The 15,619-nt window shown below is 63.1% G+C and overlaps 3 protein-coding genes across 8 annotated transcripts; 2 read left to right on the top strand and 1 right to left on the bottom strand.

Annotated features, from left to right (window-relative positions):
- Positions 1–270: 270 nt before the first annotated feature.
- On the top strand, positions 271–3,899 carry TRIM63 (tripartite motif containing 63). Of its 3 annotated transcripts, none has more exons than XM_064635435.1 (9): positions 271–476; positions 586–752; positions 1,936–2,101; positions 2,390–2,485; positions 2,649–2,882; positions 3,035–3,057; positions 3,229–3,353; positions 3,463–3,540; positions 3,638–3,899. In XM_064635435.1, exons 1-9 carry the CDS (start codon positions 318–320, stop codon positions 3,646–3,648), a joined length of 1,059 nt encoding a protein of 352 aa, XP_064491505.1. In that variant the 5' UTR covers positions 271–317; the 3' UTR covers positions 3,649–3,899. The 3 variants fall into 3 exon arrangements, with proteins under 3 accessions (XP_064491505.1, XP_064491506.1, XP_064491504.1); XM_064635436.1 differs by having other exon boundaries at positions 1,933–2,101; positions 3,466–3,540; XM_064635434.1 differs by having other exon boundaries at positions 272–476; positions 1,933–2,101.
- Positions 2,634–15,502, bottom strand: EXTL1 (exostosin like glycosyltransferase 1). Of its 4 annotated transcripts, none has more exons than XM_064635417.1 (12): positions 14,746–15,502; positions 13,317–14,549; positions 10,354–10,447; positions 10,164–10,271; positions 9,616–9,735; positions 9,400–9,532; positions 9,198–9,316; positions 8,843–8,938; positions 8,655–8,741; positions 8,336–8,496; positions 8,091–8,262; positions 7,692–8,008 (listed from the first exon to the last, which is right to left on the bottom strand). In XM_064635417.1, the coding sequence occupies exons 2-12, from the start codon at positions 14,249–14,251 to the stop codon at positions 7,823–7,825; spliced, it is 2,211 nt and encodes a 736-aa protein (XP_064491487.1). In that variant the 5' UTR covers positions 14,252–14,549; positions 14,746–15,502; the 3' UTR covers positions 7,692–7,822. The 4 variants fall into 4 exon arrangements, with proteins under 4 accessions (XP_064491485.1, XP_064491486.1, XP_064491487.1 ...); XM_064635418.1 differs by having other exon boundaries at positions 7,692–7,963; XM_064635415.1 differs by having other exon boundaries at positions 2,634–8,008; positions 8,091–8,496.
- SLC30A2 (solute carrier family 30 member 2) lies at positions 4,653–7,239 on the top strand. Its single transcript, XM_064635421.1, has 8 exons — positions 4,653–4,947; positions 5,120–5,319; positions 5,555–5,701; positions 5,894–6,047; positions 6,139–6,295; positions 6,557–6,662; positions 6,758–6,892; positions 7,018–7,239. Exons 1-8 carry the CDS (start codon positions 4,676–4,678, stop codon positions 7,161–7,163), a joined length of 1,317 nt encoding a protein of 438 aa, XP_064491491.1. The 5' UTR covers positions 4,653–4,675; the 3' UTR covers positions 7,164–7,239.
- Positions 15,503–15,619: the final 117 nt, after the last annotated feature.

Genomic DNA, 15,619 nt, shown 5'->3' with positions numbered 1-15,619 from the left:
AGCCATGGACCTGGCCATGCTGTCCCCACGCTGTGCAATCCTTTGGCCCCGGGGCAGAGCCCGGCCCTGTTTACTCCCCTGCTCTGGTTGAGGCATGTCCACGGCACGGGCGGGCAGGGCCTCCTGGACAGCCTGTCCCCATCTTGTTTACCACCACCAGCTCCCTTATGGCTCACCACCGTGTGACAGGTGCTGCTTCCTCGGACACCCGACGCCGTGTCGGGATTGGGATCCGCGTGACCAGGGAGCGACTTATAAATAGCGGGACGAGGGGCGACGGCAGCCGAGAGCGGTGAGAGGAGCGCGCTGACAAGGCAATGGATTTCCAAGCAGGCATCCTGCAGGATGGCAGCCCCATGGAGAGCCTGGAGAAGCAGCTCATCTGCCCCATCTGCCTGGAGATGTTCAGCAAGCCGGTGGTGATCCTGCCCTGCCAGCACAACCTGTGCCGCAAGTGTGCCAACGACGTCTTCCAGGTGAGACGAGGGTCCCCTGCGCCCGTTCCATCCCCCTGCCCAGGCTGGAGGTTGTCAGGGTGGTCGTGGTGCTGTGGAGACACTGATGTTGTTCGTCTCCCCCTCCCAGGCTGCCAACCCGTACTGGCAGAGCCGGGGCAGTCTGATTTCGGGGGGCCGGTTCCGGTGCCCGTCGTGCCGCCACGAGGTGCTGCTGGACCGTCACGGGGTCTATGGGCTGCAGAGGAACCTGCTGGTGGAGAACATCATTGACATCTACAAGCAGGAGTGCTCCAGGTAGGCACAGGTGGACGTGGCTGACTGGGACACGGGGATATGGGGATGTGGGGATGCAGGGATGCCCCTCTCCTGTGCCCCAGCACCATACCTGAGACCACAGGAGACTGAGAAATTGGGAGGTTTTCTGCTGGCTCAGTGGTCCCTGATTCAAATCTTCTTCTGACCCAAATCTTCCCCCCTTAACCAAAATCTTCCTCCTGTCTCAAAACTTCTTCTCCTGACTTAAAACTTCCTCCCCTGACCCGAATCTTTCTCCCCCAATCCAATTCTCTCCCCTGTCCAGAGCAGTTTGTGTCTCTGGGCAGCTCAGGGGGATGGTGGGTCCCTGGGGGGGGTGGTGACAGTAGAGCAGGTCCTGTTTACCCCCGAAATGCTCTTGTTGGAGTGTTGGCTGTGAGATAAGAGGTGTGGGGGACAAATCCAGGCTCTGCTCATGACAGCAGGCACTGAAGCTGATAAGAGGAAGAAGGAGAGTTTGGGGGGGCAAACATGAAGCTGGAGGGGGAACAGGGGGGTCACAGGTTCTCGAGGCAGAGCAGTGGCCCTGGCCAAATTCCCTGAACTGCTGTAAATATTGTGTGAGAGCCATGGGGACGGGGACGATGGCACGTGGCAGGTGTCAGCAGATGCTGGGGGGGTTCGGGGGGCCCAGCCCTGTCTTTGCTTCAGAGGGTTGGCTTGTCCCCATGTCCCTCCTTGCTGTAGATGGGATGATTTGGCTGCAGCCCCCGTCTGGGACCTCCCGGGGGTTTCTGGGAGCCCCCACTCTGGTCACGCGATGGGTGACAATAAATCCGGGCAGCACTGGGCTAAATTTAGGTCCTTGTGCAGCGTCCCTGGAGCGCAGCCCGGAGCCCCCCCGCCCCCAGTGCCAACCACTGCCATGCCCAGTGACACAGGGCTTTGAAATGGGACTTACTGGGCTTGGGGCTTACAGAGGCACAGAGTTTGGTGGCTCCTAAAGGGAGCGAGTGTGGGATTATGGCAGGATCTGGCCTTTTTCCAGGGGACTTGATTTTGGGGTGACCGCGCAGCACCAGCGGGGTGTCGCTGCAGTGGGGGTGATGCTGCAACGGGACATCATCGCAGCAAGGATGCCCCTGCAGTGGGGACATCACCCCCACGGGGTCACATCACCGTGACAGGGATGTCACTGTGGCTGTGCCGCTCTCTCCAGCAGGCCGCTGAAAAAGGGGGAGCACCCCATGTGCAAGGAGCACGAGGACGAGAGGATCAACATCTACTGCGTCACCTGCGAGGTCCCCACCTGCTCCATGTGCAAAGTCTTCGGTGCCCACAAGGACTGCGAGGTTGCCCCTCTGCAAACCGTCTTCCAGGGCCAGAAGGTGACGAGGGGGGGACACGAGGGGGGGCTGCGGGTGACACGGCTGGTCCTGGGGCGATGTGCTGAGCTAGGACAGTCACAAATAACACTGGGATTGGCTCACAGGGTATTAATAGCCCCCCGGGTGACTTCGCCCAGGAGACAGACTATATTTAGAGCAGCTGTGGCTTGTGGGGGATGTGGGGGAGCAGAGCTGGGGATAAGCAATGCCCAGCCCGTCCCCATGTTGGGATGGGGGAAGTCCTCAACCTCGCAGGAGTTAAAGCTGTTTGTGTCTGTCCCTCCACAGACTGAGCTGAACAACTGCATCTCCATGCTGGTGGCAGGGAATGACCGGATCCAGACCATCATCTCCCAGCTGGAGGACTCGTGCCAGAGCACCGAGGTGAGGGAAGAGGGGAAAAGGAACCCCCCAAACACCCGGGATGAAACATCAGCTGGGGATGGCCGGGAGGGAGCTGGAGCCCACGGAGCAGGGAAGCCCTGGGGGTGCTGCTGGTGCTGAAGGGACACACAGGTGGCATCCTTTTGTCCCCCTGTCCCCACAGGAGAACAGTGAGGCGGCCAAGCGGGAGCTGTGCGCTCGCTTCGACGCCTTGGCAGCGCTGCTGGAGGAGAAGAAGTCGGAGCTGCTGCAGCGCATCTCCCAGGAGCAGGGAGAAAAGACAGCCTTCATCCAGAGCCTCATCTGCCAGTACAAGGAGCAGCTGGAGAAGTCAAGCCGGCTGGTGGAAACGGCCATCCAGGCAGCTGAGGAGACCGGGGGGGCTGCCTTCCTCATGGTGAGACCCCCCAAATTTTTCCCTCCCTGCTGGTGCCCACATGGGGTCCTACTGTCGAGGACATCCTGGTGGCTCTCTTGTGGCTTCACTCACCTCCTTCTCCTTCTTCTCCTTCTCCTTCTCCTTCTCCTTCTCTGCCTCTCTCCACACAGAATGCAAAGCAGCTCATCAAAATGTAAGTGCTCAAACTGGGGAAAATCCAGTGATCCCAGCCCCACAGATGGGCAGGATTTGGCCACGGGGCTTTGCCAGTGGGGGGTTCCCCCGACCCCCCACCCTGGCATCCCGTGGTCCTCCAGCTTGGCGAGGGGACAGGGACACACATATCCATGCTTTCCCTGCCCAGGATCGTGGAGGCCTCCAAGGGTGGTCGTCTGGAGAAGATTCAGCAGGGATATGAGAGCATGGATGCCTTCTCCGTGAGCCTGGACCACCTCACTGACGCCGTCCGTGCCTTGGACTTCGACCCCGGTAATTCAGCCCCCGACCCCCTGACACCCCTTTACCAACCCCCACCAATCCAGTGACACCCATCGCATCTCCTGGTGGCTCCTGGTGACATTTGGTGGCTTGTTTGCAGCAGAGGAAGACGAGGAATACTTTGATGGGGAGGAGGAAGAGGTGGAGGAGGACACAGCGCCCGAGAGGACAGTGATGGGTAAGGAGCCAAGCCCACCCCTCTGGGACCCTCAACCCCTGGGGGAGCTTTGGGGGGCTTGGATTCCCCTTGACCCTCCTACTCTCTTCCCCGGCAGCTTCCCAGTAGCCACAGTGATGCTGCCAGCACGGGAGAAACGCCGTGGGCACAGGATGTCCAGCGGTGGATTCGGGATTGGGGGGGGACACAGCGCAGGGACCGGCAGCCCGGAGAGCCGGCGCCTGCTCCAGCACAGGACACTTTTCCATACGGGTGCAAACAGGACAATTCCGCACGTTTTGTAACTTTCCTTGGGGTTTTTTTTGTATATAATTGTCACGGATTTGAAATTTGTGTATTTTGTAAAGAAAAAAACTGGTGGTTCGGGTGGTTATTTCTTCCTCGCCTCCCCCGTCTTGGCTTGTGGGTGGGTTTGCCAGGATGGTGCCATCACTGGTGGCCCTGCCAGGTCTTGGAGTGGCAGAGGGACACCTCCAATCCAACTCTTAATTTCCAGCCTCGTTAGCACCTCTGGCAGCACTGGCATGCAGGCCTGGCCTCCTGCCTGGGGATATAACAGGTCAGCACCCTGCAGGATTTATCTCCTGGTGATGAGATGTGCTTGCCTGGGGTTGGAAATGTGGCACAGAGAGGCCTGAGGATGCTCCAGGCTGTGCCAGTCCCCAAAATGGGGATGGTCTTGGCATCGAGCTGCTGTTTTGCTGCTGGCTGAGTTCACACAAGTGCAAGAATACACCTTGAATGCAAAAATACACCATAAACGCAAAAATACACCATAGATGCTTTTCTCCTGAAAAAAATATAAGCCTGGCTCAGCAGGGGCCAAGGGGAAACAGAGGCAGGGCCTGCAGCAGTGCCCTGGGCTGAATCACAATTGCAATTAGCCCCAGGGTAATTAGTGCTGCTCACCCAGAGCAGGGGGCAGGAGTCGCTGCTGGGGGCGGGTCTGGCTCCGGGCGTATCCATCACACGGCTGCTCCGCAGCTGGATCTAAACTGGGGGCGTTCCGAGGGCTCCCCAAGTCAGGGAGGGGGTTCACCAGGAGCCTTCTGGGGGGGGACATGGGGATGTTCCATGCCCCCCCCCACCTCGGGGGCTGCATCCACGCCCTGGTGTGCAGCTCCTTGGGGGTGCTATGGGGGGGTCGCAGAGGAATCTCCCCCTCCAGGTGCCGGGTGAGGGGGCCCACCCCGGGTCAAGGCGGCGGCGGGCGCTTTGCAGCCGGCTTGGCTGTCCCTCCTCCAGCCGGGATTTGCACACGAATCCCGGCGCTCCACACGATCCGAGGCCACCGGCTGCCACCAGCGCCGGCCACACGCCGGGGTCACCCGCCCCGAGCCCCCCGCCCCGGAGGAGGATGGCAGCCGGCGAGGAGAAACGGCACCTCCTGAGCGAGGGCGCAGCCGGGTAGGGGGGTACCCGGCGGGGCTGGGGATGTTGGGTCCCTCTTCCCTGTGGAGCTCCAAAGCGGGGTCTCCTGGAGTCACCTGGCCAGGGAAGGGGCGGGGGGAGGGGCATTCAGGGTCTAAACCCCTCCCCAAAATCCCCCCGGGTCCCCAACCACCCCTTTGCCCGGCAGGTCCTACGTGGGGGCTGAGCAAAAGAACGGGCACAACTCGGTGCGGGGACAGGCGCCCGCCCTGGAGCTGGGGACACGGCGTGGCCAGCACTGCCACACCCGGGGGCCCGACGGCCACCCCGGGCAGCAGCGGCGGGCGCGCAGGAAGCTCTACCTGGCCGCTGGCATCTGCCTCGTCTTCATGGTGGGGGAAGCCGTGGGTGAGTGGTGGGTCCGGGGTCCGGGGGTTTGGTCCCTGTGTGATCACCCCGAGTGGGTGCCTGCAGCCCCTCTTGTCCTGATTCCCTGCTGTGGGTGCAGGCAGGGGTCTCTGTGGGTTTTCAGTGGGTCAAAACACACAGTGGGGCCCCCACAGTGGCATGGGGTGAGCTGGCCTGGGCCTGCCTCGGGGTGGGATGCCACCCCAATGTCCCCACTGATGTCCCCTCTCCGCAGGGGGGTACCTGGCACACAGCCTGGCCATCCTGACGGACGCAGCTCACCTCCTGACGGACTTTGCCAGCATCATGATCAGCCTCTTTGCACTCTGGGTGTCCTCACGCCCACCCACAAAAACCATGAACTTCGGCTGGCACCGGGCAGGTAACGGGGTGGCACCACCATCCAGCTCCCAGGAACCCCAGGGAGCACTCAGAGCATCCCAGGGTGCTCTGCCCATAAGGACTGGGTGCTGGGTGCCCATCCCACACCCCGAGGCTGCTGGGGAGCCCAGAAGGGAGCTCAGGTTTGGCACAGTGGCAAAGCAACAATGTGGGGTGGGGGGTCTCTCCACAGAGATCCTGGGGGCCCTGCTCTCCGTGCTCTCCATCTGGGTGGTCACGGGGGTCCTGGTCTACCTGGCAGCCCAGCGCCTGCTCTCAGGTGACTACGACATTGAGGGTGGGGTCATGCTCATCACCTCCGCCTGCGCCGTGGCCGTCAACATCGTGTACGTGTGGCCAGCTGGCTCCTGTCCTCCCTGGGTGTCCCCTCCCTGTGTCTGGTGGCCCCTGGGGGTGTCACCACTGTCCTGCCCGCAGGATGGGGTTGGCTCTGCACCAGACAGGGCACGGGCACAGCCACGGGGCAGCCGGCGAGCAGCCCAGCGCCAGCGTCCGCGCCGCCTTCGTCCACGTCGTGGGGGACCTGCTGCAGAGTGTTGGTGTCCTCATCGCATCCTACATCATCTTCTTCAAGGTCTGGGTGTTACTGGGGGCAAAGGGGATGCTTGGGGACATGGAGGCAGCGGCTTCAGCCAGCCTGGCCAGACAGAGGGGTGAGATGGAGACAGAGGGGTCTCTGTCTCTGACAGTCTCTGTCTCTCTCTCTGACAGAGACATAGGGGTGAGACTGTGTCCCCACATAGGGGTGAGACTGTCCCCTGCTTGCTGGTGCTGTTGGGGGTTTGGGGCGAGGTGATGTTTCCAGGGAGGCCTCACCCTCTCCCACCCTCTCCAGCCCAATTACAAGTTCGTGGATCCCATCTGCACCTTCCTCTTCTCCGCGCTGGTGCTGGGGACGACGCTGACCATCCTGCGCGACGTCCTCCTCGTCCTCATGGAAGGTGGGGACCCACCGGGAGGGGGGGTCTGGGCCGTGGGGTCACCCATGGGTGCCGTGGTCCCCCTCCCTGCAGCGCCCATGGCTCTCCCTCCCCAGGGACCCCCAAAGGGATGGATTTCAACGCGGTGCGGGAGACGCTGCTGGCGGTGCGGGGGGTGGAGGCCGTGCACAGCCTGCACATCTGGGCGCTGACGGCAGCACAGCCCCTGCTCTCGGTGCACATCGCCATCAGTGAGTATCCCAAGGGGCGGTCAGGGGTCACCCACACCCCCACGTCCCTTCCCTTTCCATCCCGACACAGGGTGGGGGGTCGGGGTTCACCCACACCCCCACAGCCCGTCCCTCTCTCCCCGCAGACGCGGCTGCCAGCGCGCAGGAGGTGCTGGAGGAGGCCAGCTCCCGGCTGCAGGGCACCTTCCACTTCCACACCACCACCATCCAGGTGGAGAGCTACTCCGAGGAGATGAGGGACTGCCGGGAATGCCAGCCCCCCCGCGACTGACTCCTCTGCTGGCTTCCCAGGGGAAACTTCTTATGTGTGGAAAATAAAGCAGAGCACAGGGGTGTTGGGTCTGGTATCAGGGTGTTATCTCTGGTATCTGTAGGAACCAAGGGCAGACCCAGGGCTGTGGAAGCCGGAGGGCTGCAGCTGTTGGAAGCCAGCAGCCTTAATATTCCCTATTTCTATTCAGCTGGGGGGCAAGGCAGCTAAAACACACCTTTTCCCTTCTCTGAGGAGTGCTGTGAGGCAGTGGGGTGCTGGAGTGCCTGGTGCTGTGGGTGGACCCATCCAAGCTGGGGGAAGGAGGACACACTGGCCTTGCTCTCGCCTCTTATCGCTCCTCTGTTTGCCCTCAGGAAGGTGAAGGACTCGCCCTCCCCGCGGGGCTGGGGGAGCTGTATGTGCAGCCAGGAGCTGCCCGGGTTATTCCCAAGGTGCCAAATGCATAAGCAATGGTGCACTCAAACACCAGCACTCCCAGTGCTCCCAGTGCTCCCAGTGCTCCCCACGTTCTACAGCCACAGACTCTGCCTCTCCACCCTCCTTTATTGCACTGGTAAAACCCAATAACGAGTAAAACCCCGTTAGCAGCAGCAACCACCTGCTCCCAGAGGGCTCCATGCACCGGGAGCAGGGCACCCAGAGCAGCCTGGCAGCCCTCAGGGTTTCTCCAAGCGTGGGTACTTCTTGCGCAGGACGGAGACCTGGTCCTTGAAGAGGACGGGGTCGAGGCGCAGCTGGGAGGACACCAGGGGCATGTAGCCAAACCAGTCCACCAGCTGGTTGAGGCAGTCCTGCCGCTGGGAGAAACGCCGGCTGCCAACCGCCCCCGCCGTGCCCTTCACCTTGGCAGCAGGACAGCGCGGGGGGTGAGGGGCTGCACTCCCCGCTCGGGGGGGTCCCCACATCCCCACCCATGCACCCTACCTGCTGGGGCACCGTGTCCTTGTGCTGCTTCCTCTGGGCGACCTTGATGGGGGGCAGCTTGGTGACGGCGGCCACCAGGACGTTCATCAGGATGTCCTCGCAGGCGGCCAGGCCGTCCACCAGCTCCCGCAGCCCCGCCGGCAGGTACTCGGTGAAGAGGCTGTGGTAGTACCTGGGGAGGGGGCGAGGTGGGGGGCAGGATGTGGCCCAATTCCCTGCCCACCAGCCCCTCCCCGGGCGGGTACCTGTGGTAGAAGGCGGCGGCGGTGAGGACGATGGAGAGCTCGTTGGTCCATTTGGAGGTGTAGCCCCAGCGCCCCTGCTCGGGGTCCCAGAAGTGGCTCAGGGCGGGGAAGCCCACGATGCGCTCGGGGAAGCTGCGCCACACCGCGAAGGCAAAGTCCACCTGGCACGGGGTGGGGGGACGGTGTCACCCACTGTGGGTCACCCACCGCCACCCCTGCCTTCTCCCAGAGGGTATGGGGACATGGGGACAGCAGGCACTGCTCCCACCAGCCCTGTGAGCATCTGAAGGACCAGGGACCGTGGTGCCCATGGCCTCACCTCGCTGGTTGAGAGGCTGGTGTGCTCATCCAGGCTCAGCACTGCGTCCGTCTGGATGGCCGTGTAGGGGAAGAAGCGGTCGCTGGGCTATGAAGGGGGGAAAGGCAGGTTGGGCTGTGCCATGGGGTGGGTGTCCCAGCTCCCTGCCCCCATCCTGGCTCCCTGCCTTGCATCCCAGCTCCTCTCACCTTCCTCCTGCCCTGGATGATGGTCAGAGGCACGGTGGTCTGGGGCCATTTCCCGCTCGGTGGTGGTGGCTTCTCGCAGCTCCACAGCACCAGGATCTGCAGGGGGGAGGACAGGTGTGTCTGCTCATCCCAAAACCACCTCGTGGCAGTTTGGACCAGGATAAACCCCCAGGTGGTCCCACCTCCACCCCGGGGGGGCTGGGGATACAGCTCTGCCCACCCAAGGGTAACATCAGCCACCCCCTCCAACCCCTAAACCCATCCATCTGCTTCCCAACCCATGGGACCCTGCCCCATCCCTCCTACTGGATCCCTGGGAGCTGCACCAGGTAGCGCAGGGCTCAGCTCTTCCCACCTGGGCACAGTATTGGGATCCAGAGACAGCTTGGATGAGCCTGAGGATGGGCTGGGAGAGGGAACCCGCTTGTGAGATGACCCGGATGAAAGCTGTAAACTTCTCCGAGGGGCTGGAGCCTGAAAAAAGGGTGTGAGAGAAGACAGACGTTGTGGCATGCACTGAGTTTGCCATGCTCAGCAGGGGACAGGTGGGGTCCTACCATGCTGCAGGTAGTAGAAGGGAAAATCCCCGGGGTGGGTGGAGAAGTCGGGCAGGACCAGGAGCCCCCCGGGCAGCGTGTTCCAGAGGAAGCGGGAGCGGGAACAGTGCGGAGACAGACGGTCCTTGATGATCTGCCAGAGGCCAGAGTGATGCTCCCAGCACCCTGGTTGTGACCCCGGGAGCTACGAGGGGAAGTTTGGGGTGGGAGCCTCACCTCCAGCGTGGTGTGCACGATCTTGTCCACAGAGGAGAAGTATGCATCCCACAGGAACTGGGTCTGCTGCTGGAAAGCCAGCACGCGCTCTGGGTGGATGCAGCGAACGGCAGAAGGGATCTGTGAAGGCAGGGGGGAGCTGGTTTCTCCTCTCAGCACCACCCAGCCCCCCAGCAGGGCTCCTTGCCTCCACCACCTCCAACCATCCCAAGGGAAACCCCCCTGCCCCCAGGCAAGGATGCTGTGCCACCACTCCACTGTGGTGCTGCATCTCCTCTCTCTGGAGCAGGATCTGGCCCAGGACCTCCAAGGGTTTGAGTCTGGGAGGGGTCTTGGTCACCCCCCAAGATGAACAATGCCCCAGGGCTGCAGATGGAATGGGACCCCCATTCCAAGCTGGATGAGACTCTCCTGCATCCATCTACATGAGAGCTGCCAGACTTAGCCACAGAGGTTTCACCCCTGGACTTGGCTGGGGGCTCCACCACCACTGAAATTAAGATTTGGGGTCCCCTGTGCCCTTTTGGGGCAGGATCCAGCCACGGTACCTGCAGCAGGAGCCTCTCACTGCCCACGACAGCAGCTTTGCCCCAGTCGATGGCCTCGGCGAAGGGCAGCTCCCAGCCATCACTCAGCAGCACGGGGATGCAGGCAGCCTGTGGTGGGACCCCACAGGGCTGGGACAGAGCCCCTCGGACCCCAAGGAGGGGGTCCCCTGTCCCTCTGCCCACCCTGTACCTGCAGAGCCTCCAGGAAGCGGAAGGAGCCCAAGCGCCTGCCCCGGGGCACGATGCAGAAGGTGGAGTTGTGCAGCAGCTCCTGGTAGTCAAACCTGGGATGGGAGATGGGGTGGGAGTCAGGAATGACCCCCAGTCCCAATCCATGAGCATTCTGGGGGTCTCACTTGCTCCTGGAGGGTGTGTGTGACCAGCCCAGGGCAGCATTAGGACTGACTGGGGCTGATTTTGGCTCTGAATATCCCCGGCCCCACGGGGCTGGTGGAGCAGACTTGCCCTGGGTGATGTGCCACCCTTAACAGGTGGGGGATCAGGATAGGACCCCGGTGCCTTCAAAGTCATGACCCTGCTCCCCCCACCCTCTGGTAATGAAACCCCACACAAAGCCACCACCCGAACCCCCAAGCCCGAAACTGCGGCGACTCCTCTGCCGTGCCCGGACTTGCCGGGCAGGACCAGCCCTGCCTGCCCTGGCAGCGTTTGGAGGGGCCAGAGGGTGTAGCCGGCGTGGCCCCCTCAGGTCGGGCTTGCCCGTGGGGCTATGAAAGCCCCTTCTGTGCAGTGGTGGGGAGAGGCACGTCCGCTGCTGGGTCCCTGCAACCGCGCCGGAAAATCCAATATTGACTCTAGGTCGGGACAGACCCCGTCTGTTCCTGCCTGCGGGGAGGGAGGGACGGGGCAGCCGGGTCCTGGATGGGCTGGGGGGGATGTGCGTGGTCCAGCTGCGGGGCTGGGAGACCAAAGAGCTCCTTGAGGAGTGCTGGTCCCCAGGAGGAAGGGTCTCCCTGCAGTGGGAACGTGGTGCCGGTGCCAGCCTGGGAGTTGAGGATGTGTCCCCTCACAGTGCTGGAGCACCCTGGGGCATCCCGGCACTCTGGGATGTGGGAAATCAGCCCCAATGCCAAGGCACAACGTTTTACAATAAAACCCACCTCTGGTCAAACTGTCCCAGTGGATGCCAAAAGCCTCGTTAGTGCACCCTGACTCATTGACACCCAACACCCCATAGGAGGGGTGACGGCGGCTCAAACAGCACCCAGACCCCCCCACGAAACCACAGCAGTGACAGCCACGTCCCCGGGGCCAGACACTGCTGCCACCCACTCCTCGGAGACCCCAGACCCAGCCACAACCCCCAGGACCTCGGGGGAACCATTCCCACTGCCGGGGATGGGTGGGCAGCGGGACACACCCCGGGGAGCAGCCTCCCCTCTCCAGCAGTGTCGTGGGGAGGCTGGCGCCGGCCGGGCTGCGGGGCCAAAACCTCCCGATGGAAATACTTCGCTCCTGACGCTGCTGCGGTTTCCGGGCAATCACGGCCGTCAGGGCTTCCTTGTTTTGTTAGGAGCCGGGACGGGCGCCCGCCGCGCTCCCTTCGCCAGGCCCCTCCGTGGCTCCGGCCAGGCACGGTGCCACCGGGGACCGTCGGCTCCAGAGAGCCTTTCCCAACCCGCTTGGATTGCTCCAAACCCGGGGCAGCCGGCAGCAGGGCTTGCCCGCAGCGCTGCCACAAGCCACCCTTTATCCCAGCACAGAACCAGTTTGTTTCTGGCATCCCTCCCCCCCCCCCGCACACCAGGCTCGAGGAGGATGATGGAACCCCCAGCAAGGCCTTCCTCTGCTCCCCGTGCTGCCTCCACTGTGACAGCACCCGATGTCCCCAACACACTGCGTGGATGGGGCAGCTGGGGTCTCGCTTTGCCAGCTGTGGTGTGTCCCCTCCCTGCTGGCTTGTCCCCTGTCCAAGTCTGGGAACATCTCCCAGGGCAGGAGGGCATCAATCCCCATGGGAGGTTGGGCAGAGCTGGCCCGGCGTGATGGAGACGCCGATGGCTTTTTGCCCAGTGTCCCACAGGGATGAGCAGGGTGGTGGAGGCTCGGGGTCACACAAGAGCACGCTGCCCTGTGCCACGTGTTCCCCATCTATCCGCTGCCTAAAGCCATCCTGGGAGAGGTGTAAATCTCCCTGTATTTGCAAACAGCATTAGGGGATTACCTGGGTGGGCAGACGGGGGGATTCCTCATCCCACTGCCCCTCAGCATGGAGCAGGGCTGACCTTGGGCCCCCTGTCCCATCAGCCCCATCACCCTGCAATGCCCCATCCCAAAAAGACCTTGCTGCAAGGGCTGACCCTGCTGGGCTGGTGGCACCCTCCAGACGGGGCCACGCAGTGCATGAGCCATCCTGGGGCAGCAGCTAATCCCAGTGCCAGCACCCCAGCTCCACTTTTACCTCCCAGCACCTCCTAAGACGCTTTGAGGATGATGCCCAACATGGTCTCTCCCCATCTGCTCTCTGACAGGGTGGCTGTGATGTGTCCCCAGGCAATGGGATGGGGTCTGTGTTTACCAGCCCTAGATTGGGCAGCTGGTGATGGGTCCCAAGTAGCAGGACGGGGAGATGAGGAGCTGCCATGTGTCCTCGCAGCGTGGACCCCCCCCAAACTCACAAAACTTTGTCCCCCCACTTTTTCCATCACACGCTGCTGCCACCACGTCCATTTGTGATGGAGGATGCAGGGGGACCCCCACCCACCAGCACCGCCACACTGGCGTGCCCACAGACCCAGCAGTTTTGTGGGATTTTTAGCAGAGCCAGTGAGGGGGGATGTTTCGGGCTCATCTCCAAGAGAAACGTTTATGTTGAGGGAGGGCGGGAGGGGGGGAGAAGAAAAGCGTCATTCATCAGTGTTGGGGAAAAGGGAAATCGTATTAGAGGCGGTGGCAGCGATTGCAGATAAGAGCCGCTCTCACCAGATTACTCCAACTTTAATGCAGGGAAAGCCCTGAGCACTCAGTGCCTCGCTCCCCACTGGGGCATGAAACCCTCATCTATTTCTGGGAGAGCCCAAAACCTCCTTCCCTGGAGGTCCGGCCGCCACAGGCAGGCACAGAGAGACAGGAACATTTGTGGGGTGTCCCACTCCCCCCAGACCCACATTTCACGCCCCATCTCCAACTCACTTTTCGTAGTCGACGTTATCCTTGTCGCAGCGCGTGTCCTTGTGCTTCTCCCAGTCCTTGCCGTGCTTGCAGGTGGTGAGGGAGATGATGTCCTTCCCGTTGTGGATGTGGTGCAGCGCGTTCCGGGTGCCGGAGCCGATGCCGGTCAGGTACCGCTTCCCCTTGAACACCAACAAGTACTTCTTTTTCGGGGGGACCGAGTCCTGATACAACCACCCCCTCTCCCCGCCGCGCTGCGGGTGGTCCTTGGAGAAGAGAGGGATGGAGACGTCAAAGCCGGGCCGGAAGCTCTCGGTGTCAAAGCTGGCCTTGGCCAGGATGGCCTGGCCGATGTCGAAGCCCAGGTCCCCAGTGTAGTTGGGCCAGGTGCCTGAGTAGAGGTTGAAGATGAGGTGGTTCCGGCCGCCATTCCAGAGCGGGAAGCCGCGGATTTTCTCATCGACATCCCGGACGTACTGAGCCGAGAGGTGGTCGCGGTCCAGCGTGTCGATGCTGAGGATGAAGAGGCAGGCTTCCTCGGGCTTCGGGGTGTAGTAGCGGGAGCGCTCGATGGAGGCGAGGATTTTGCCGTAGCTCTCCGAGGTGGGCTGGTCCCTCTCCCGGGGGTAGGTGAACACCTTGAAGCCGTTCCTCTCGCACCTGGAGAAGTCGAAGCAGGTTTCCATCCGGCATCTGCTGCTCTTGTAGACGCTCAGCCACGCCGCCCGCCGCTCCCGGGGGGACAGCAGGGAGGGGTCCCCATCCCTCTGGAGCTCCTCGGGGTCCGCAAAGTTTTTGAGGAGGGACCGATCCGTCCAGCGGGGCCAGTTCCTCCGGGCTTCGGCTTTCCTCCCAGAAAAGAAAGAGAGACGGCGCAGCTGGTCTCCTCCAAAGAAGAAGAGCAGGAGCCAAGAGGCAAGGAAAGTCAGGAAAATGTATTTCTTCCTGGTCTGCATAGGTTCACGCACAGCCCCGGCTCCTCATCGGGCTCAGACGGGTGCCAGAGTCTGGTGGAAAGGCCGATGTCCCAAACCCCAGGTGGGTGGTGGGACAGCTCCCGGCCCCCAGGTGTTGTCCTGTGCCCTTGCAGTCTGTGACAAACCCCACTTGCTGCCCCCTCTGCCCAGGGCTGTGCTGGTTTTTCGGGACCGTCCGGCTCTCCAGCCGCGGAGCAGAGGTGTCCCGGCCGCTCACTTCTCCGGGCTCCCGTGCCGCGACAATGACATTTCCATCGCTTGGCTCAGCTTCAAATCCCTGGAGAAGGGGAGAGGTCGCGCCGTCACCGTCCAGTCGCCGCCAACCGTGTCGCCGTAAGCAGCCCCACACATCCCTGCGGCAGGACCCCCCCCTCCCCAGCCCCCTGGGAATAAAAACCTGGGAATAAACCTCCCGCTGCCACCGGAGCCCCCCTATCTCCAACTGCTCCTTCCCCGCTCGGTCCCCCCGTTACCTTCGGGGACACGCAGCCCCGGGTGGGTGTCGGGCCGCCGTGCCCCGCAGTCCCGATCCCCGGCTGCCCGCGGCTCCGGGCTGCATCCCTGGCCGGGGAAGGCGGCGGAGCGGCCGCCGTGCCGCCCCGCCGGGCTCCCGGTGCGCGGCCGCACGGAGGAGCTGCCGCGGGAGGCTCCGCGCAGCCCCGGGGCCGGGAGGGCTGGGGGTGTGCTCCCCCTTGTCACCTTGTCCGTCTGTCCCTCTCTGTCCCCCTGTCCCACAGGCTGCCTGTGCAAGACCCCGGCTGCCTGCACCCCTCGTGGCTGCCTGTCCTACTGTCCCCCGTCCCGGGGTTGGCTGTCCCCTGTACGTCTGTCTATTCTGCTCTGGGCTGGCTGTCCTCTGTTCGTCTGTCTGTCATGCTTTGGGATGGTTGTCCCCTTTCTATCCCTGGGGCAGGCTGTGCCCTGTCAGTCTGTCTGTCCCCACCCGAGGCTGGCTTCCCTCTGTCCGTCTGGCTGTCCCCGTTCCCCCCGAGGCTGGTTGTGCCCTGTCAGTCTGTCTGTCCCGCCGCGGTCTGGCTGTCCCCCTTCCTCCCCCCGGCGCTGGCCGTCCCCTGTCCGTTTGTCCCCCTCCGGGCTGGCTGTCCCCTGTCCCCCTCCGGGCTGGCTGTCCCCTGTCCGCCTGTCTGTCCCGCGGGCTGTCCGTCCCTCCGCGGTCAGTTCCCGGCCCCGTTTCCCGGCCGGTCCCGGTGGTCCATCGTCACCCCCGCGCTCCACGTGCCCCCCCCCGCCCGCATCTGTTACCCCGCGCCCTCGCCCCGCCCACATCGCCGCGCTCGGGCACGCCCACCCGCCTTCCATTGGCTGCCGTTTCGGCCAGGTGGGCGTGGT

Source organism: Pseudopipra pipra, chromosome 24 (genome assembly GCF_036250125.1).
Source record: "Pseudopipra pipra isolate bDixPip1 chromosome 24, bDixPip1.hap1, whole genome shotgun sequence".
NCBI classification, from domain to species: Eukaryota; Metazoa; Chordata; class Aves; order Passeriformes; family Pipridae; genus Pseudopipra; species Pseudopipra pipra.
The sequence above is the reverse complement of the archived record's forward strand: the minus strand, read 5'-3'. Positions and strand labels throughout refer to the sequence as shown.

What these genes read in the sequence shown, in the direction of transcription:
- TRIM63 (XM_064635434.1), top strand. Translation starts at nt 318, where the DNA reads ATGGATTTCCAAGCAGGCATCCTGCAGGATGGCAGCCCCATGGAGAGC. An exon ending in CCGTCTTCCAGGGCCAGAAG is followed by an intron (nt 2,102 to 2,389) that starts GTGACGAGGGGG and finishes GTCCCTCCACAG; the next exon opens with ACTGAGCTGAACAACTGCAT. An exon ending in GGGGGGCTGCCTTCCTCATG is followed by an intron (nt 2,883 to 3,034) that starts GTGAGACCCCCC and finishes CTCTCCACACAG; the next exon opens with AATGCAAAGCAGCTCATCAA.
- SLC30A2 (XM_064635421.1), top strand. Translation starts at nt 4,676, where the DNA reads ATGGGGGGGTCGCAGAGGAATCTCCCCCTCCAGGTGCCGGGTGAGGGG. An exon ending in CATGGTGGGGGAAGCCGTGG is followed by an intron (nt 5,320 to 5,554) that starts GTGAGTGGTGGG and finishes CCCTCTCCGCAG; the next exon opens with GGGGGTACCTGGCACACAGC. An exon ending in GCCGTGGCCGTCAACATCGT is followed by an intron (nt 6,048 to 6,138) that starts GTACGTGTGGCC and finishes TCCTGCCCGCAG; the next exon opens with GATGGGGTTGGCTCTGCACC.
- EXTL1 (XM_064635415.1), bottom strand. Translation starts at nt 14,251, where the DNA reads ATGCAGACCAGGAAGAAATACATTTTCCTGACTTTCCTTGCCTCTTGG. An exon ending in GATCCCAATACTGTGCCCAG is followed by an intron (nt 8,939 to 9,197) that starts GTGGGAAGAGCT and finishes TCCCCCCTGCAG; the next exon opens with ATCCTGGTGCTGTGGAGCTG. An exon ending in AGGACACGGTGCCCCAGCAG is followed by an intron (nt 8,009 to 8,090) that starts GTAGGGTGCATG and finishes CCTGCTGCCAAG; the next exon opens with GTGAAGGGCACGGCGGGGGC.